The 20,537-nt window shown below is 35.7% G+C and overlaps 3 protein-coding genes and 1 pseudogene across 3 annotated transcripts; 2 read left to right on the top strand and 2 right to left on the bottom strand.

Annotated features, from left to right (window-relative positions):
- Nucleotides 1-11: 11 nt before the first annotated feature.
- Nucleotides 12-3,393, top strand: LOC140828909 (mediator of RNA polymerase II transcription subunit 10b-like; annotated as a pseudogene).
- Nucleotides 3,394-3,473: 80 nt separating this feature from the next.
- LOC140828908 (homeobox-leucine zipper protein ATHB-7-like) lies at nt 3,474-4,665 on the bottom strand. Its single transcript, XM_073191788.1, has 2 exons — nt 4,235-4,665; nt 3,474-4,080 (listed from the first exon to the last, which is right to left on the bottom strand). Exons 1-2 carry the CDS (start codon nt 4,526-4,528, stop codon nt 3,760-3,762), a joined length of 615 nt encoding a protein of 204 aa, XP_073047889.1. The 5' UTR covers nt 4,529-4,665; the 3' UTR covers nt 3,474-3,759.
- Nucleotides 4,666-6,167: 1,502 nt separating this feature from the next.
- Nucleotides 6,168-12,143, bottom strand: LOC140828907 (uncharacterized). The gene is made up of 7 exons (XM_073191787.1): nt 11,760-12,143; nt 10,036-10,110; nt 9,455-9,968; nt 8,730-9,115; nt 7,425-7,651; nt 7,178-7,322; nt 6,168-6,686 (listed from the first exon to the last, which is right to left on the bottom strand). Exons 1-7 carry the CDS (start codon nt 11,928-11,930, stop codon nt 6,558-6,560), a joined length of 1,647 nt encoding a protein of 548 aa, XP_073047888.1. The 5' UTR covers nt 11,931-12,143; the 3' UTR covers nt 6,168-6,557.
- Nucleotides 12,144-15,476: 3,333 nt separating this feature from the next.
- On the top strand, nt 15,477-20,360 carry LOC140828906 (uncharacterized). Its single transcript, XM_073191786.1, has 5 exons — nt 15,477-15,923; nt 16,397-17,601; nt 18,799-18,945; nt 19,456-19,572; nt 19,678-20,360. The coding sequence occupies exons 1-5, from the start codon at nt 15,632-15,634 to the stop codon at nt 20,278-20,280; spliced, it is 2,364 nt and encodes a 787-aa protein (XP_073047887.1). The 5' UTR covers nt 15,477-15,631; the 3' UTR covers nt 20,281-20,360.
- Nucleotides 20,361-20,537: the final 177 nt, after the last annotated feature.

The following is a 20,537-nucleotide window of genomic DNA, read 5'->3' as shown; positions in this document are numbered from 1 at the left end:
TTTATCAATTTTGAAGTCATTCGCATGATTCAGTATGCTTGTAATTTGATATGATAGTATTTACATTCGTTTTTGGAGAAGATAGTTGTCGATTTTTGCTACAATAGATAAATTCATGGATATTTGCGCGCTCATTTTTGGATCTGAAGTCACCGTTAAGTCTGTTTGGCTGCTGAGAGTTCTTTTATTATGTTGGGTTCAAGGAGTAACTTGGTGTTGGAGCTGGACAACATGACGAGATTGGCCAAAAACTGCAACATTCAGGTGCCCATGGATGTTCTAAAGTAATATTTTTTTCATGGAAATAGACCTTTTCAGATGCACATTTTTATTTTAATTACAAGCGGATGAGGGGTGCTTCTAATGCCTCTCATTCCCTCGGACATGAGACATGTCTCCTAACGAGAGCCACGTATATAAATCACTTAGGGTCTTGGCTTTTCTTCCGTAGTTGTTTTCAACGTCCTAGTATAATGATGTGACTAATGAATTGGGCCCAGTTTGATAGATGATGGGAAGAATCCAGATAAATTCACACAGGATATGTTGAACGGTTGCATTGCCAAGAATTTAAAAATTTCAAAGGGAAAACAGATTCCTTTAAGGTTGGTGTTTTTCTTTGAAAATTTCACTTTGATCTTACCATAAGTAGACTCATGCTTAACTTTGTCAAGTTCTTGTTTGAGTCTTTGTTAGTATTTTGTCTGCAACCAATGATTATGGCCCTTTTGTTAACTAAAGCTCGGTGTTTAAGTTAATATGCTATGTCATTAATGCATGCCCCCGGTAAAAATGGGGCAAGAGAAGCATAGATGAAATCTGATTACTTCATATGACTATTCTTGTGTCATCGACGACCTGTCGCTGAAGCTAAAGGCTTGAGGCCCATAAATAGGAAGTCCTGTTTTATAATATTTAAACATGTCATTAGTTGATTCTAGCCCATCTGATTCTTTCTTTTCATTCATTTTCGCTGTGGAAACTCAACATTATGGTTTCCTTAGTGATTTTGCGTGTCTTAGAGTTTTAGAGTTACTGATATGATTTCCAATGTATTTTATTTTGTAACCTACACATCATTTTCTGTTTATCATTATGCAAGTCTAGATGTTCTAAAAACTTTTCTTTTTCAACTGAATATGGTGTAATTTTATCCTTGTCATCTAATGAAGGCCTTGCGAAGGCATCTGCTTGAGGAACTGGACCAAGCATTTCCTGATGAAGTGGAAGCATATAGGGAGAGACGCGCATCATCTGCATCTGTGAGTTTGGAATTCTTCTCAATCTCTTTTCTCAGTCACTGCTAGTGATACAGTTGTTGAATCATATATGTCTATTCCTCCACTATGGTTCTTGTTTGAATAACATTACTTTAAACTTCAGGTTTCCGTCAATCATCTTGCTCTTATGTATTTGCATGAATATGTAGTATTATTATTCATATGTCCCCGGATTTAATGCCACTCCATCTTGAGATATTAATTTTTGTTTCACAGAGTCAACATTTACTCCCTTGCACATCCTTTTGGCAGTTGATATCCATATCCCTGCTACACCAATAAGTCAGGTGTATCTGAAGTTGGGAGATCCAAATTTCTTGCATGGTACTTGTGACAAAATTGTAGCTAGCGCCACTGTCAATCATTCCAGCGTACCTAGCAGATTCGTTATACAAGGTTGTGAAATTCCTCGTACCTAGAAGCTTCATTGTAGGAGGTGGTGAAATTCCTCCTACCATGTATAAAGGAATCCCAAGCACTCTAATGTCTAACGATCCCAACTCTTCGGACACTGTCTCCTGCATGGTTTCTTCCACAGACAAGAGTTCTCTATCAAAAACATTCTCATCCTCGGCCAAATCATTCACTAGATTATGCAAATGCTCCGGACGATTTACATGGGCATTAAAGCTTTTTTTGGATCTAAAAACTGCTCTGTCCTGAAATTTCCATTCTCTGCATTTGCTCCCGTTTCTGGCTCTTAATTTTGCTTCAACTCCTTTTCCTTGCCGGCAGCTCCCAAAGAACTCGTGATGGACAGCAATAACTCACCATGACTCTTGAAACCTCTTATTCTTTCCATGGATTTGGATGTATTCAAGCTTCTCTTCCACGTCTAAAAACTTCTCTTTGAAGAGCGTGGCCATTGTTTCCAGCTTCTTGAGTTTTTGCCTCTACTGGATGTATTCAAGATTCTCTAATTCAACACAAATGAGAAACTCAATGTAGCAATAGTAAAAAACACAAGGAACGGAATATGAAATCTAAATATTTCTGGAAGCAACTAATAAGAAGTCTAGAAATATGGAATGAGCAGTCCATAACAGTCCTCTCTCTCTTCAAACCTTTCAAATAAGAATATCCCCTTACCCCTAGCACAGGATAGACAAAAAAAACCTCGATGCCATAAGAAACAACTCATCTAATATATATTTTCCCTTGGTGGGCCTTAGTTTTCTTATCTCCCGAGCCTTCTTCAAGCGTGACCTTTATACGTGGTTGCTTTAGCTTCTTTGGGTCTTCCCAATCCGTATCATTATGTTCTCTTTGCTTTTTCTTTTTCAGGCTTTTTCTCCCTACACTAGTACCCTGCGAGAGTAATTTATGAATTTGATATTTGTTGGTTGCTTGGGATTGTAGGCCAATGAGGAGGATGTTGATGAATAATTTTTTTTTAGCCAGAACGTGACGGTGACGCTTATATTTGAAATTTCTTGGCGAATCATAAATTTTAAATTGAAAGTTGTTGGGAATGTGAAAGGGAAACGAGGAAGACATAATGCAAGTTGTGTTTCTAGGATTTCAGTAGTGATGCAATGTAGAACAAATGCAGTTCTTATTTAGTTCCGAAAGAAAAAAGATCAACTTGCTGATGAACAATTTGTCGCGTCTCTTTGTGGCAGAGTTCGATTCTATTCTAAGGGTAGTATCCTTGGGGAGCATCAATGGCCAGGATGGCTGCTACCCCTTTGGGGTAGCGTTCAATTTACCCAAAAAATGGTTAATGTATTCAATTTCGAAGTTTTTCACTATTGATACTTCCATGGCCTTTCATCTTCCATTCTGCTTTTCCTTTATGATATGTTTAAGTCTTCTAAGAAACCTACATTGGTGTTGGTATTATACTCTCTTCTCTAATGGTGATCTATGCAGGAGTCCGAGCATTTAGAGCAAGCACTGAGAAGTTTACCTAACGGATACGTGAAAGTAAAGGCAGGACTTGAGAATAGTGGCGTCTTGGGCTGGATACTTCTGTGAAGTTAAAAGCTTGAGGTTTGTTCTGCCTGGTGTTGTGCTGTAGTCTGTTTACAATGAGAAAGTTTTGGAATGTGGTAGTTGGAAACACTATTTAAATAATTCGTTGTTCTTTTATTATGGTATATGTTTACTTGGATGTGTTGCCTTTGCGTAAATATTTTACCTGGTTGATTACCCTCGATTTTTCGTCGTTGGACGGAGACTTAGAGACGATGATGGTTGAATGAGCACCAGCTCATTGATTGAATTTAATGACATTTTATCACTCTCTGGACCACTCAAGTGGCGGCCCTTGGGATCTAAACAAAATTTGAAAACCAGTAACATACATTGCCTATCCTGGATTATATACTTGTATCAACATGTATTGCAATAACTGGGGATGCTGTACCCTGCATATATAGGGTTCGGGATATGGTAAAATGAACATAAATGGATATGCCGAGTTCTCTATACTCCACCATTTACCACGGGACAACGGTGCCGCTGTCTCACAAAGCCCTCAGGTCGGAGTTCCAAATTTGAAGTCCCACCACTGCGAGCTGTAGCCAGGATCATCAAGAAATGTACAAGAGTCAAAGCTGCATCCATTATCCGGTGATGTTAACGAATCTTGTGCGACGTTTGCCATATTTAGAAAACCATTCTCCTCCATGTAATCAACCGTTTTGCCTGCATCGTTACACGAGGTCATGAAAAGCTCACAGCTACGAGTTTCTCGTAGAATTTCGGGGTTTTCAGAAGTTGCTGTCTTGATGCGATCCTTGTAATCGCCTTGTACCTCGTCATCTTTTTGGCCAGCCATATTTTTAAGTCTCTGCAGCTGGCATTTGTAAAGAAACAAAATTGTGATATATTTACTACACACTTTGAATGATTCTCACATAAAGATTCTTCTTACCTACTTGCACTACTTGTAATAATACGTTAGCAAAACTATCGACTATAAAAATTCATGTATATGAGAATCTTTATACCTGGACTAGCAGGGTTTGATTCTCTTTCCTCATAACATCAAACTGGGAAGACAGCTCATCGTACTTTGTTTTAAGCATGGTGTATTCATTCTCGATATGCTTGGACTTTGATCTAGCTCTTTTGTTCTGAAACCATATTGCAACTTGTCTTGGCTGCAGCCCAAGCTTGTTAGCCAAGTTCATTTTCAGGCGTAGCTCTGGCCTCGATTCGGTGTCGAACATCGTCTCCAAAGACTTGATCTGTTCATCACTGAATCGCCTCCTGTTGTTTCTGCTCCTCTTAATAGTAGACATGAATTCAAGTTGCTTACCACTCTACTCTTATTATCTCCAAATTTCTAGTCTAGTATATATGTATATGAGTTTTAATTTATTTGGTAAGCTAGCCAGACTATTGGAGCTTTGATGCCCGATACATGACGCGTATGTGCGTGCATCTTGACGATGGTATTTAAACTTCATTTTTGGTGGGCCTTAACTTGGCACTTTGTGCCTTCTGGGATAACAAGTGTCCATTTTGCCTCACACTAATACTTTCACATTTACTCACTAGGTTCGTGACAGACAAGTTTAAATTTTATTTGTCGAGGAGTACTCACTGTGGGATTTATATATATAAAAAAAAAACCCAATTTATAACTTTGTATCTGGAAAACTGTTTCTTGAAAATATGAAGTCACAAGTTCAAAATCCTTTTTTTTCCCCTGGAATTAGTGAAAAGAGAGTTTGCTCTCAGGTAGAAATAAGATAAGTATCGATTCGAGAAATGGGATAAATACGAATACATGTCAAAATGAGAGAACGACCCCTTACGTCACTAACTATTAAGTCGACACGTTGAATGAAGTCATTTGTAAAGAGACAAGATTGATTATGCGCTGTCGACCGGAGTCCAGTGGATTCGTGCCACGTGGCAATGCATGGTTCGTTAGTACTTACGTGCCCCGGCGTGGTTTTAGATATTTGGAGGCTTCCTTGCCGTTTGGGAGTATATTTGTGGAATTTATCGACTCAGTTCTCCAATTGCATTAATAGTTCAGGAGAAATTTCTTTAAATAATATCCCCCAAAAAAAACAAAAAAGGAATAATGGACTTTAAACCTGAATAATAGAGAATTCTAGCGTCTGTCCTATTTGTTTCAAATGTCCACTTTCCGCGCCTTAGTTTTCCAGTGTCATCCTTTATCCAAGAGTTTCACCTGAACCCATAAATTGTTCCAGGATTCGTATATTTGTGTGGGTGGGTTCCAAACCAAAAGGGTAGCAGTAGTTGCATATATATTCAAGAATGAAGGCAAAAAAAACAAGTTTTACGATGCTCTAAATGACGGTTGAGGTGGTCGCCTACCGCAACCATATTGCTTACATATGTAACGGGTGTTTTAGGCGGCCCAAGCTATATGACGTTGGGGTACGAGTCGAGGTGGTGAGCAGGAGGGTGAGGCGATGAGGAGTCGAGGAAAAGATTTTTAATTTATATTAAAACCTAGTCAAAATCAACTAATTTTAAATTTCAAAACTTAACACACCTCACTTTTTTTTTTTTTACTTTTGATTTTCACTCTCAAGTCTTAACTACTAAGCCCACGACACACTATTTGTCGCTTGCTTCCAGTTGAAATTTAAACTTAATTTTGATACAAGTAATTATATTACTTTGTTAACATAATAACATTAACATGATGATGAATTTTTATTAATTATTTTGTTAATTTGCATTTATATATTTATTTGTACATTACTTAGATGATATTATATTGTATGAAATTTCTTTGTATTTAAATATTATTTAATTACACATCTTATATAAAAAAAATGATGATTATTTTGATTATATTGCATGATTGTATATGATTATCTATAAAAAAAATTACTTAAAAAAATTCAACCGTCTAAGCACCGAGGCGGTGACCGACCGCCCCGCCACCGACTCCCATCACTTACAAACTTGGTCTTATACAAGGTACGTCGTCGGATAAAAGTATCGACAATCAACACGCCAAATGGCGAATGCCTCACACTTATTATGAATCAAACCAAATGGTCATAGTGTTCGCTTATGGCATATGACCTCTTTGATTTCGAAAAATTTATGCCTTCATATGATTGGTCTCTCTAAGGAACTTATTACCTTTGGATAATTATATAGTACACTAAATTCAAAAAAAAAAACAAAAGGAAGAAAAATCATTCATTGTGTGATGCACGGGTGCTCCAGTTGCTAGTGTAAAGAATGCAGAATGATAACTCCCGTGGAATATAGAAGAATACTTTGGTACAGCCTCTTCTACCTTGTACATTGAGCCGTGTAACGCATTGAAATCTACCCAACAGTGTGTTGCTTGCAACCCTTTGGACCGTAATGCTGCGAGCCGCGCCTCACCATTTTCCTACACAAGTAGCAATAATGGTTTTGGCATGCCCAACAAAATATGTGATTGTTATTGCCCACCTGTAAAGATTACAACAAAATTAGGCAAAGGAGCGAGTTAACCAAAAACTTAGACAAGTGAATAAGTTGGAAAATAAAATAGTTTGTGTAGAATAAAGTTAATAAGAATTTGCAAAGAGGAGACGATCCGGAACCATAATCCTTCATGTAAACAAGGGACGACACAAAACTGTACTTTTAAAAAAATTACTGCTACTACTTCTAACAACCAGTAGTGAGTATAACTTGTAATAAGGTTGTATCAGGAAATTTGCCTGTATAATTTGTTTTCTCAATAGCATTCTTACTATGTGTGAAAAAACAAAGTGGAGTATATAATTGGGGACGGAGGGAGTAATAAAGTTTATCAGATAATCTTGTGTGGCAGTTGCCTACAAAATATCCAAGTCCTTGCTATCTCTTGTGACTTGAGACGTGGCAATGCTGAAACCGTTCCTACAAAATCCAACTACTACTATAAACCAAACAAATAAGTCGATAGTTTCACTCACCTTTACATTGTCCTGACCACAATTAGGACATGGATGAGCATGATCAGCAAATAGTTGCGCTTGCATTTGTCCAGCAACTTGCCGACCATTCATCTCCTCCCATTTCTGAATTTCTTCCTCAGGGAAAAGTTCACAGTTTCCATCTCTAAGTTAAACAAAATATCATTTATCCAGAAAGTTCAACAGATAATTACGGACAAAATTCCAAACAGAATTGAACTATATTGTGTCCAAGCGGACAGCAAACCTGAAATGATCATATCCGGAAATTGCCTTATTACAACGGTAGCAGAAATATTGCCCACAATTATTGCACACCATCTTATTGCAACCTTCAGTACGAGATATAGCCATCTTACAAGAGGGGCATTGTTTTGCGAAACGACTTATCTCCCTGACACTAAGAATCTCACTGATCATGTCTTGCTCTCGACGCCTTTGCTCATCTTTCATTTGAGATGAATTTTGTCGCTCCTGATATCAAGGTCAAGACCCAGCAAAAGTAAATGTACAAATTCCAGAAAGGTACTAGCAGAACACAGGAGAAACAGATTAAGAAGAAAATATGAACTAAATTCATCTTTTACGGTTCAAAACTAAATCGAATTTATGTTTCATGAAATAATTTTTTCGTTTGTAAACTTAATTATCAACCATTTTTTCATGATTTCAAATTCATCACAATTGAAAATTATGCAACACAACAAAAAAAATAATTCCAAATATTTTAAATAAAAAAGCATCAATGAATTTATCTACTAAAAAATTAGGTATAACAAAAGCCTATCAAAACTAAAATAAAAATTAACTCAATAGCTTCTTTACATGCCAAGGATAACTTAGGGAATGTTTGCAACCTCCAAAAAATGTGATTCTTTACAAATCACTTTAAAAATCGGTTAGTGCATGTTTCTTAATGCCGGATTTTGCGTTAGCTTCTACTTAATTTTAATCAAAATCTCAAAATTGGTATCATGATGATTTTGATTATTCAAACGTGATTATAGTATTTTAGTAAATAAATGAAAATCTCTTCTCCCAGTAATTTTGAAGTGTGAGAGTGGTGTGTTATCTAATTAAGGCTATTTTCGATAATTTGGTAAAAAACTAGTATTAAAATTACTTATTTATCACATTTTAGCTTAAATATTTTCTTCTTTTCACTTTATTTTTAAACACTAACCACTTTTGATTTTTCTCATTTTCTTCACAATCTCTAAATTTAACTCATTTCTCTGAAAGCGTGATATTTTGCAAACGTTACCTTAGTTTAATAATTACTAACTTCTGATTTAAGTTTCTTGGAATGAAAAATTAGAACCCGCCTTTTAAATGAGAGACAATTCATGAGAGCTTCTATAAAGATAATCATATCTTACAATTTGCAGCAATTTTCCCATATTCAAATCATTTATACGCTGATACATGACTCTGAATTGTGAAAAAATATATGGTTTTTTTGCAATTATATTCAGATTTGCAGCTCAAGTTATGCTTCACACTAGCATGACAATAATGTAAATAAAGTTTACAAAACATGGAAACTCCGTACCTGGAGGATAATTAGTTTCATCTCTGGTGTCATGCATGCAACTCCAACATGGCGACGCTCCCTACAAAGGGAACAATAGCTATAGAAGCAGTTCGAGCATTGCGCATGGTGATCTTCATCCTCAAGGCAGGCTGTCTCACATCTTGGGCAGTAAACAACATCAGACATTAAATCGAGTGCTTTCTGTAGCATAAGGGACTCCCAGTTTTCAAACTCTTCTTCACCCAGTAATCTTTTAAGCAGACCAGGTGGAATTATGCCCCCGCATTTTGTGTAAGGGCATTGCAGTTTCATTACTGTTCCTTCCTTTAAATGCATGTCAGAAAAAGTTTTCATGCATTTCCAGCAATAATAGTGCTGACATGGAAGCCTGATGAACTCTGAGCCTAATGAAAGGCAACAATGTAATTCACTATTTCCAAAGCATCATGAGAAAGCCAATTTCTGAACCCTAAATTATTTAAGGTTCTAGTTATTTTCAAAGCATCATCAGAAAGCCACACCACAACTCACTAACCTCAATGCCACCTAAAACAAAAGATTCAGTAGATTTATATCCTTTGCCGATAGAGCTTGATTGTGTGAGTGGATGAAACAAATTGTGGGACAACAATGTCATTAAATCACATTCACTCTTACCTATGATCAGGGACTACGCAGTAAATAACTTGCATGCATCAACCACTCATTATACAAAACAAGTTCCAGAGAGCTAGATTAAATACCAGAAAACTCGCCAAAACAGATTTTGCATTCTTGAATGTTTCTGCAGAAATTCTCATGGCTATGTTCATCATTGTAACTCTTCAACAAAGGAACGTCAACATCAGGGGACACACTTCCAGAGATTGCCCGTATATCTCCACGCTTTACATCGTAAGGCCCAAGAATCATCTCATTGTCAAACCCAAGATAAGAGAGGGTACAACAGTGTAACCACTCCACCCATTGGTAAATAATCTCCTGCCCCGCTTGTTCTTTCCAAATAGAATCAAGCTTGTCACAGAGATCGGAAATTTTAGCAGAATTCAGCCATTGAACTGATAAGATAATGTATGGAACTAGGTTGCTAGGGTATGATTTAGGTAATAAACATGTCAATATAATTGGTGGGAGATATTCGACTCTGAAAGAGTATGAGAAATCCAGAGAATAGTCGTCTCTTTTGTCAAGTATGTTGGAGGAGCAAAACTTTGCAATGACGTTAAGTCCCTTTGGCAATTCAACATGAACATGAATCTGCAAAACCAAATCAATGTTAGAACTTCTTTCAACAAAAATATATATTTATCAATCGTGAAATAACCTGGAAAGACTTGAAGCCACTCTGGTTGTCTAAAATGATGATATCATCTCCATAAATGTACTCCAGAGCTAGCAGCTGCAAAAATGATAAACCACAAACAGTGAGAGAGCGAGAGATCACTGCAGTCTGAAGTGTAAACAGACGTACAAAATCTACATGCCTCCAAAGACAGCCAACATCTATTATCAAGCCAAAGAAAAAATAGTGATTCCCCTGGCCTGTATGGCCTTGTTCATTGGCAGACAAGCAATCAAGCACACACCCTGCATGTAAGTGAAATTAAATATCTAGTAAAAAGTTTTTTATTGTTTATCCAATGAAATTGTTTGCTAAAATAATTAAACTAGAGTGATAAATTTGTCGGGAAAAAAATTACTTCCTGCTAAAATTAAAAACATTGTAGTTAAAAATTATTTTTTTGTTGATGGATTTTGTATAATAATACATTCATAATTCCTTCTTTGTAATCCTTGAATTTTTAATCAAGCTTTGGTTATTTTATAAATGTACATTTGAACTCCAATTTTCTAATTTTATTTTAATATTTAGAATTATTTATAACATATATATTTGAAATCCCAAAATTTGTTTTCATGTGGCTATCTGTCTTAATATAAAAAAAGCAGAGCATCCCCTCAGTATCATAATTTTAAGAGGAAGTTATTTTTAAATTTTCATGTGATCTCTCAAATTTGCCCTTGGTACCATGCTTTTAAATGGATGTTATTTTAAATTAATGTTGACCATTGGGTTCGAATAAGATTTTATAGGCTGATGCCTTGTAATATGTGAAAAAGATAATATAGAACATAGATATAGATTAAAAATATGGAAAAGATAGTTCTTGCGCAAGCAACACATTTACAAGATCGACCAATAAGATTTGAAGCTGGTCCAGCGAGATAATCTACAGATAGAAGATCACAATCCTGGATATCAGCAGTTTACACTGAATTTACCATGTGTAGACTAACTGAACAGAACTCCACCAATGTGTGATTATCAACCTTGAGAACCAAGGAAAAGTAATAGCTATATAAATACCAGAATAAGGGTTCCTACATAAAAAATATATGATAGCTTCAACTTTATAGCAAACCGAAAATACCCATTCAGGATTACGGCACTTATCTAAATGTCCTCCTACTTGTTTAACTAACAGTCATTATCCTTCGTCATAAAAATATGATCTGATCCGTGCTTTTTCTTCATCGTGATACAAAAGATTTTGGTTTTCCCTTCAACCTAAACAAAAATCCATTTAGGTGATGCCTTCAATTTCTAAAATGCTTCAGCAACTCACATAACTCGATTAAGTTCTGCATGCACTTACATAATCATCGAGGTAAGTTTTCCACATTTGTAACAGAGTCTTTCTGGCTTCAATAGCATCAAATATGTGAGCAAAGTGCCCCATGTTCCTCCACTTTAGATTAGTTTCGAAACGCTTTACTTTTGTCATAGAATGCTGCTAGCTTTTTAGTCAATCATACCAACAAGGCTTTCATAGAACTTATGTGAAATTATAATACAAAGATTTCACCAGGAAATTCATAGCTAGACCGAATCATATAGCTGATCTCATTACACCAGAAAGAGAGGTAAATGATATATTGGAGAAGCACATTTGCGGAATAAAGAACGAAAAGGTAAGAGAAAAACAAACAAGGCACATACAATAATTATCAAGATAGAACGAAATAAAAGCATCATCAATTGAGTACCTCATCCTCCTGTCGCTGAATATTGACGCTCATCTGCTCCTCCGACAACTCTGGTTCTTCAACTCTACTTCTAAGCTCCTCCAGCCGTTTTCCAGCATCATCCAAATTATTGTCATTAGAACGAGATCCTTTAACATTCTCCAGTACTTTTCTACTGTCAGCTTCGCACATATTCTTTTCACCTCTATCACAATCAAGATTCAATTTTGAAACTGTCAAACACTTAGAATCATCCTCTAAATCGTGTATATCAGCATAATCCGAATCAAGCCTCGATGTTGAGCCGGACCCAGTATCATAACTCCCAGTTTCCTCGTTCCTTTCTCAAAATTCTTCGAATTTCTGGGATTTTGAGTACGTTTTTGGTGTTCTGGAAACAGCCTTTGAAAAGGTTCCGGAGTTGACATTGATGAAGAGGTTTCACAGGCTCGGAAGTCGTGATTTAGGATAGGTCTGGTCCTCAAGTTCTCGTTAGTTTGTGGGTGCGGGGATGATTCCATTCTCCGACGCCGTGATAGCTCGAAATTAAAGGCTGACTCGGAGATGGCACTGATCGTCGGTCGAACGAAACACCTAAAAATTAAGTTTTATTATTATTTTTAATTTATTTAAATAATACTAAATAATTAACACGAAATTATTTTTAATTTATAAAAATTATTCGCTTTAAAACAAAAATAATTTTAACCTTTTTTTTATAATAAGATAAAAAATAATAATTATAAAATTAAATATATTGATGTCATTTAAAATAATTACTCTGAGTTTCACATTTAATAATATATATATAGTATTAACATGTATATTTAAATATTTTGTTTTGTAATTTTCTATATTTATTTTTTTAACAAAACTTTCTATGTTATTAAATTAAATTTAAACTTCAGAAATATCTCATACAGTATGTTCCATAACCTCAATTAAATTTTGTCTCTTTTTTGTCAATATATGATATGATCTGCCACTACTTGTATCAATCTTGGCTAATTGTATCCCTTATATTTCATATATTTGATATTAATATTTCTCATATTTTATATTTGTCTATCAATTACTATTTTAACTTTTACATCAATTTTTTTTCTGAAAATGACCTAAATGTTCAAGTGTAGCATCGAGTCGGTCTTCTCAACATGCGGCTGAATAATTGGATATCATAGATACAATATTTATTCAGAGTCGCTGGCAATACTTATATAGTTATATTACTACATGATTAGTATAACACAGAAAAAAAACAACAAATACTACCAATGAATTTGCGAGCCAATACACTTCAAGAAGAATATTTTAGAACTATTTTAATTAATTAATTCTAGAACAAAACTTGTTGTGTCTGCCATTTTTAATATAATATTTTTTATTATCCGAAATTTCTATATAAAATAAATAATAAAATACAAAACATGGCTTTGAACTAGCTGGAACTGGATCGATGATACAAAATTGAACTTTCTGTTCGATTTGGTTCAAAGGTTTTTGTCTTAGATCGTAATCATTTCGGTTTCATACGATTCACGAACTTCCGACACATAAATCGATTGAAATCGGACCGCAACCGAAGAACCTTTAAACATGTTAAGGTAAAGCAAGTAAACACACGATGAAAACCGACTATCATTGTAATAAAATAAAATAACAATAATATGTGTGACTACTTAGTTTTAAGACTTCATTTAAATGAGTGGATTTGAAATCTATAGATTTCTATTATATTGTTATTGTTAACAATGAAATATATATTCATGTCTTATTTATTAGTACAATAGTTACATAAATTAGAATGAATTTCAAATACTTCAATTATCGAATAGATTCAAAATTTATCATAATTAAAATAAAATACTATATAAAAATAAAAAAAATTTGAATTTGTAGATTATGTATTGTGTTTCTTGTGATACATCTTGTCTCACATGATAAAAATAAAATGTTTAAAATGAGTTTGTAATGGGCCATAATGAACTTCTATAGCAACTTGGTTATTATTTTCGTAAAAGCGAAGACGAATACGAATTAGTTGCTATAGGGGCTCATTGTGCAGTCAAGAAGGCGCAGACCCAAGCCCGAGATGTGACAGAATTGTATCAGAGTCTGTCACCGGCAAACAACATCGGGAAATAAATGCTATGTGGGCAAAATACTACGTACATGAGAGCCACCTTTTGAACCTGCGGGGTAAAGTGTTATATGATGTGAGCCACCTAGGGATGTAAATGAACCAAATCGTTTGCGAGCTATTCGAAGCTCGGGTCGATAAAAAGCTCGTTTGAGTTTGTTTGTTAATCATATCAAGTCAAGCCAAGCTCGAGCTTAATTTTGAGCCTGAAAATTTAATCAAACCAAGCTCAAACATAAGGATATTCAGTTCGTGAGCTCGCAAACATGTTCGATAAAAGGCTCGCAAACATGTTCGATAATAGGCTCTCGAGCTCGGCTTGTTTAGGTGGCTCGTAAGCTCGAACTTGGCTCATTTGTTGAGTTAACAAATAAAAATATCAATACTAATGTCAATAGAAGGAATTGAACACAGGACATAGTTGAAAAAAAGATGAATTTACACTACATAGTCACAATTATATATTTTTTTATCTTGCATATCATTATACTAAAATGTTCTTTAAAATATAATAAATTAACAGAAATACACCAACTTATTCTTTTTTTTCCAAAAAAATTTACATCACCAAATCATATATTCGTTGAGTAACTTTACAAATTATTATCTTAAAATATTATATTAAATTGAATATAATGAATTTATGTTGATTAAAAAATAAAATTTATTTGGAACACATCAAATGAAGTATTAAAGGAGTCAAGTTATTGCGATGTTATTTATACGGTGATATTAGTGTATGACGAATATTTGTTATCTGGATGTTAGATGTATTATTTTGGGACGTTCAATAATACAATGAGTTTATGTTTTTTTAGTTGTTATTTTTGTGGTTTTAGTTATTTATGAATGAATTTATTTTTTAATGTATGATTTAAAATTAGTTCATATATATATTTAATTTTTAACAATCTAGAATCAAGCTCAAGCTCGAGCTCAATTCTATGCTTTATGAGCTCGAAAATGAGCCGAGTTCAAGTCAGACTTGTTAAACATGATAAACGAGCTATTAATGAATCAAGATCGAGCCATGCTTGATTAACATGATAAACGAGATTTTAACGAGCCGAACTCGAGCTTTTCTCGAGCTTAGTAATTTCAATACAAACGGAGCTCGAGCCTGATAATAGAAGTTCGAAAGCTCAAGCCTCAAACAATCTTAAACAAGCTAAGATCAAGCCTGCTACTGTTTGGTTTAGTTTGGTTTGATTTTATTTGGATCGTTTACATCCCTTGACTCAGCCACCTCTAGATTCTCAGTGTTGGTGGATCGAGGGATCATGTCGCGACGAGGACGTCGAGTTATGAAGAAGGGGTGATTGTGATACCCTCTTGTCTCACACGATAAAAATGAAAGATTTAAAATGAGTTTATAATGAGTTACAATGAATTTTTAAAGCTATCTGACTTGAACATTTTCATAAAATGAGTACGAATATGAAATAATTGTTATAAAAGTCTATTGTACAATCACACAAATACATACTCGAGCTCGGGACATGACACTTCTAATCTAAAAAATTAGATTTCCAATCTATATTGAAGTCTCTATGAAATCTCAAATGCAGCCTTAATTCATCTGATTTACACGTGTCACGGTCATTTTACATCTCATGCACCCATCGAGGAAAGCGCAGCCCAACGCCGCGTCGCCTTCTTTTCGAGCTTCTTCTCCTACAACGCGCCATTGCCCCTCTCTCATTCAAAATCTCCTCAAAACCCTCGCCCGTTCACTTCTCTCTCTCGCCACATCATGATTCTTCGTTCTTACGCCACCGACGCGCAGAACAAGTGCACGGAGTTGGCCTCCACCGTAGCTGCCGCAACGTCTCCGCCTCAGATTTCCGCCGCTTGCTCTGCCGTGGAGTCTTTTCTCGGGAAGCACAGCCCCGACCAACAGAGATGGTTTTTCTCCATCACTTTCCCGACCCTAATTTGCAGACTCTTTGGTTTTGATGATTCCTCGCCTCCTTCAGCTCCGAGGCGTCTCTTTACCAATGGGTGGATCGATATTACTGCGTTGGAAAATGATTCGGAGCTTACAGGTTAGATTATGTACACGCAAATCTTGTAATTCAGGCCCTAATTGATTTTGAACGCCTGTGTCGATGGGTTGCATTTCAGAAGCTTTCGGGATTTTATGACGTTTCTTCGTGGCTTTACCAGCTTAGTCGATGTAGGATTATGTACGAAGATCGGATTTATGGTGATAATTTGATATTGTTTCTAGTCATAGCTGTTTTGTTTCTGGAACTGTAAGTAGTTTTGCATTGTAGTTATCGTCATTGCTATGCTTTTGTTTCTTTTTTTTTTTGGTTTGTTGTATGGACATAGATAGACAGTCATGTAGTTATATTCATTTTATTTCTTCAGTAGTATGCAATTTTCTGTTATTTGTTTTGGACGTGTTTGTTGCACGTTCCTTCTCGTATTTCATATTGGTTATTGGGATTTTTAAAATATTTTGGGCGACTAATATGTTTTGTCCCTATGTCCCCTGCTTTTTGTCTGCTTGCAGGTAAACTCTTGAACCTTCTATCACCAAATGGAGTGCTGTTGTCGGCAATCTATGAAGTGGACCGTTTGTCTCTTGTTAAGTATTATTTTCCAGTTGAACGCCTGCCAGAATGGGTTAGGTACATGCTTCAGAATGAACGAGATTATTTAGGTTTGGCTAACTTATGCCCATTGTTCGCGACTAGGGTCGTGGAAGATTCGGTTAAGGTCAATTCATGTCAGGTGCAATTAAATGTTTTTGAATACTTCTTGTTTTGGTTTGCTTATTCTCCTGTTTGTAGAGGAAATAGTGAGAGTTCAGAGGCTGTGAAGGTTCAGAGACCTAGGAAATTTAGGTTCGAGAACTGGTCTAATTCAATCCCTGGTCTTTCAAGTGCTAAACGTGGAACAGAAAAGAAGACCGAGAGTAATTTGTATGTACAGCTACTATACATCTATCTTCATTCATTTGTTCCGGTTGGAGATCTGAATGTGAATCAACCATATTATCGGTCCATACTTCGATATTCTACTGGTTATGATAATTCGGCAAATGAGCGGGCAGAATTTGTAGTTTATACATTCATCCATTTTTGGTTGGTTGATAACGATTTTTCACCCCTGCCTGTGGGTTTGTGCAAGTCATTTGGAATAAATTTTCCTTTTAACACAGTTCTGGGTGAAACTCCACCTACTGCAGGACTCGCTGATGTGTTAAATGTTTTTGTCAAGTATTTGAATATAAATTCGATCCCAGCATCAAAACAGTCCGATCAGATTGAATATGTTGGCAGTCCTGGACGGAGGGTATCAGGTTTTGTTGATGTTGTCAGATCAAGTGATGCTGCACCTAGTTTACATTCCAATGGATCTTGGAACTTACTGATTCAGAGGCCGTTATACAGATTTATTTTGAGAACATTTCTATTTTGTCCAATGGGAACATCTATGAAGAATGCATCACAAGTATTTTCGCTTTGGGTTAATCACATGGAACCTTGGTCCGTTAGTTTTGAAGGGTTTCCTGATCTTGATGAACTTTCCGGAATCTCACATAAAACAGTCAAAAGTGTCGCAAGAGTAACATCTCATGAATACTCACCTTCCTGGCAGGGATATGTATTGGCCAACTACCTGTTTTACAGCTCCTTGGTCATGCATTTTATTGGATTTGCACACAAGTTCCTGCACACAGATACAGAAATAGTAGTTCAGATGGTTGCAAAGGTCTATTTCCATCCAGAAACTTTTCAAGTTTCTTTTTTGTTTCATTTATTTTTTTCACTTTTATTCTGCATCAAAAAATCATAAGTTAACCATTTTATTTATTAATTTTTACTTTTCGAATGACTAACATGCAAAACAAGTCACCGATCAAACATCAAGAATATTTACTTGTATACAACTTAAGATTTTTCTCTTTCTTCTTTTCTGTACAATCCAAAAATCGAATTGTGACCATTGACTCTAAAATCTGGATTCTTCTTTTTTTTCCTTCATTTAGGAAAAATTTTGGTCGAACAAATACTTTTTTTGTATTCGATGCTTTCTCTTCCCTGTGTTGAGGTATTGTTCTATGTTGGATAGAGGTGCAGTAAATGGTATGTTAACATAAAGATGAATCGTGGTTATATATTGGAAGGTATATTATACATTGTTGTTTAACGTTAAAAGAATTGGATGTAAGAGGAAGACTATTACAATTTGTTGAATGCTAGATCTTGTTTACACCTTCTTGGCTTTAAACCTCACTAAGAGAATTCTGAAGTACGAGAACTTGAGCAAAAGAACTTTGATAAATATATTTACTAGCTAATTCTTGGCAGTGTCTCTTAAATTTTATCATTTAATTGGTAATCCTGTAATATGCTTCGTTTCGCATTAAATTGGGAAGTTGATATTAATTTTGTTTTTTCTCGTTGGACAATTTTTGTGAGTGTGATTTGAAATCATGATATACATTCAATCACGATGGATTACTTGGCACGGATGTCTTTGGGAATAGGACATCACATATTTAGATCTAAAATACTGTCCTACGAAAGAACCAACATTGTGGCAAGAGATGATAAAATTATCTACTTAGTTATGCACTTTTGCTTCGTTACAAATATATATAAGAATGGTCTACCGCTAATAAGTTCGGTCCTGTGAGTTGATTCTTTGACCGTCGGAGTTTGCACAAGGACTTCAATGATTGAAAGTGCATACAGGAGATGGAAGTCTCAGAACATTAGTGGCACTATCTAACAATGTAGAGCTTTTTGCTAAAGGGAACTCTTGGTAAATAATAATGGTTGAAATTTAAGGAGTAGTGCTGTTTTTCTTTCTTCCTCTTCCAAAAAATAAATTGATACTATATGCATTATCTCAGGTAGTACCATTTTCCTGATTAACATTTTTTTGTATGAAATTTTTTTGCAGGTTATTAACATATTAACGTCGTCTAATGAGCTCATGGATCTCCTAAAAAACGTAGATACCGTTTACCATTCAAAAGTTACAGAATCATCTAAATCAATGCTTAATATGTTAAACAGATTTGTTCCCACAATTCGCCAGCAGTTGCAGGTTTGTCTTTTTTTTGCCTAAATGTTAGTTCTGAAGATCACGTCTATTATTGGGGGAAATATCTTGTATATTATGTCCTTGATGCCTTACTTTTTTCCTTCCAATTTTTATGCATTAGTAAGCAAACGACCAGTTATCATTTTCTTTGTATGTTTGCTCTATGTTATGAGTTCCAAGTCTTCTGACGGTTATCGAGATAAAAGCCATTGCGGTTGCTCAGGGACTGCATTATAGCAGTTCAAATTTTTGCTACTCTTCTAATACACATGCCAAGGCATCATGGACTTGTCTCATTGCCAGATTCAAATGATTTCAGAAGTGTATTCGTTAGTATCAAGGGACCCATTTTCAGAGATGTTTCATTGTCAGATTCAAACATTCTGTATTCATTAGGATTATGGGAGCCTTGTTAAAGTCTATATCTGTATTCTGACATAGAGAACCTACTTTTATTATGTGTACATCAGTATTATAGCCTTTATAATTTGCTGGTTTTGGAGACACATTTAGGATTGGGAGTATGGCCTATGCGAGAGAAATACAGATGGATCCTTTTTACCTGAGAATTGGAACAAAGATCTACAACTGTTTGCTGATGATGAAGACGGTGGAAATCATTTGCTTCAGGTTTAAACTATAGCAGTTCCACCCCAACCCCACCCCCTCCACCAACACACACACACACCATGTGCTTTAGTCACATTGTGTTTACTCGTAAGTTGTTTTCCCCAGCCCTTTCTGTTGCGTGCGGAGGCTGAGCTGCAATCACTTGCTGGAAACAATGTCGTTCAGAATCTACAGAATCTCAACTCATTGAAAGCCCAAGTAAACCAGTTATTTGGAGGCCCAATTACAAAGCCATCATCTGGAGCATTGGAGTTCAGACATTGTCATCAGTCATACCATGAAATCTTCAAGCCGAGAGGTTCTGGTAACCTAATGGGGGATGAGATTAGATACAAGGGTGACTCGATGAAACGGCCCATCTCTGATGATGAGATTGCATGGCTTTCAAAGTTACTTATCAATTTATCGAGTTGGGTGAACGAGTGTTTTGGGTTAAACCAGGTTCACTGCACTCAAGGAGGAGGTCATGGTTGGTCGTACGTGGAGGTGCCAAGTGGCCTAAGAAACGTGTGTGGACCTAAGGAAACAGTGAAAGTGGTATCATTTTCTCTTCTTTCTTGGATTATGTGGTTGGGGGAATCTGGGGTGCAATTCATGAGGAACCATCGTTTAAGGATAAATCTCCGGGTGCTAGCTTCGAAAAAGGTAGTGGGGATGGTGCTTATTTTTGCTGTATTTAATCTTATAAAGAAAGCGGTTGCTTTGTAGATAGATATATTTGTGTATATAATTGCTTACTCTATGGTAATGAAATTTTGAAGAGACAGAGTAAGATAGTGCACAGAGAAGTCGGTGTTGTCTAAATTTTGATAAAAATTTCCTTTACCAACGAGAGGTGGTTGATCGAGTGCGGGTATGGGTGATTTCCAGTTTTGACGGTGAACCAGAACTTGTCTACAAGTACTGGACAGTGGGGTGCGCATCTGAAAAAAACGACGGGGATGTAATATTTAGTTGTGAATCTT

Source organism: Primulina eburnea, chromosome 4, assembly GCF_022965805.1.
Source record: "Primulina eburnea isolate SZY01 chromosome 4, ASM2296580v1, whole genome shotgun sequence".
Classification (NCBI taxonomy): domain Eukaryota; kingdom Viridiplantae; phylum Streptophyta; class Magnoliopsida; order Lamiales; family Gesneriaceae; genus Primulina; species Primulina eburnea.
Note: the sequence above shows the minus strand (reverse complement) of the source record. Positions and strands in the feature narration are given on the sequence as shown.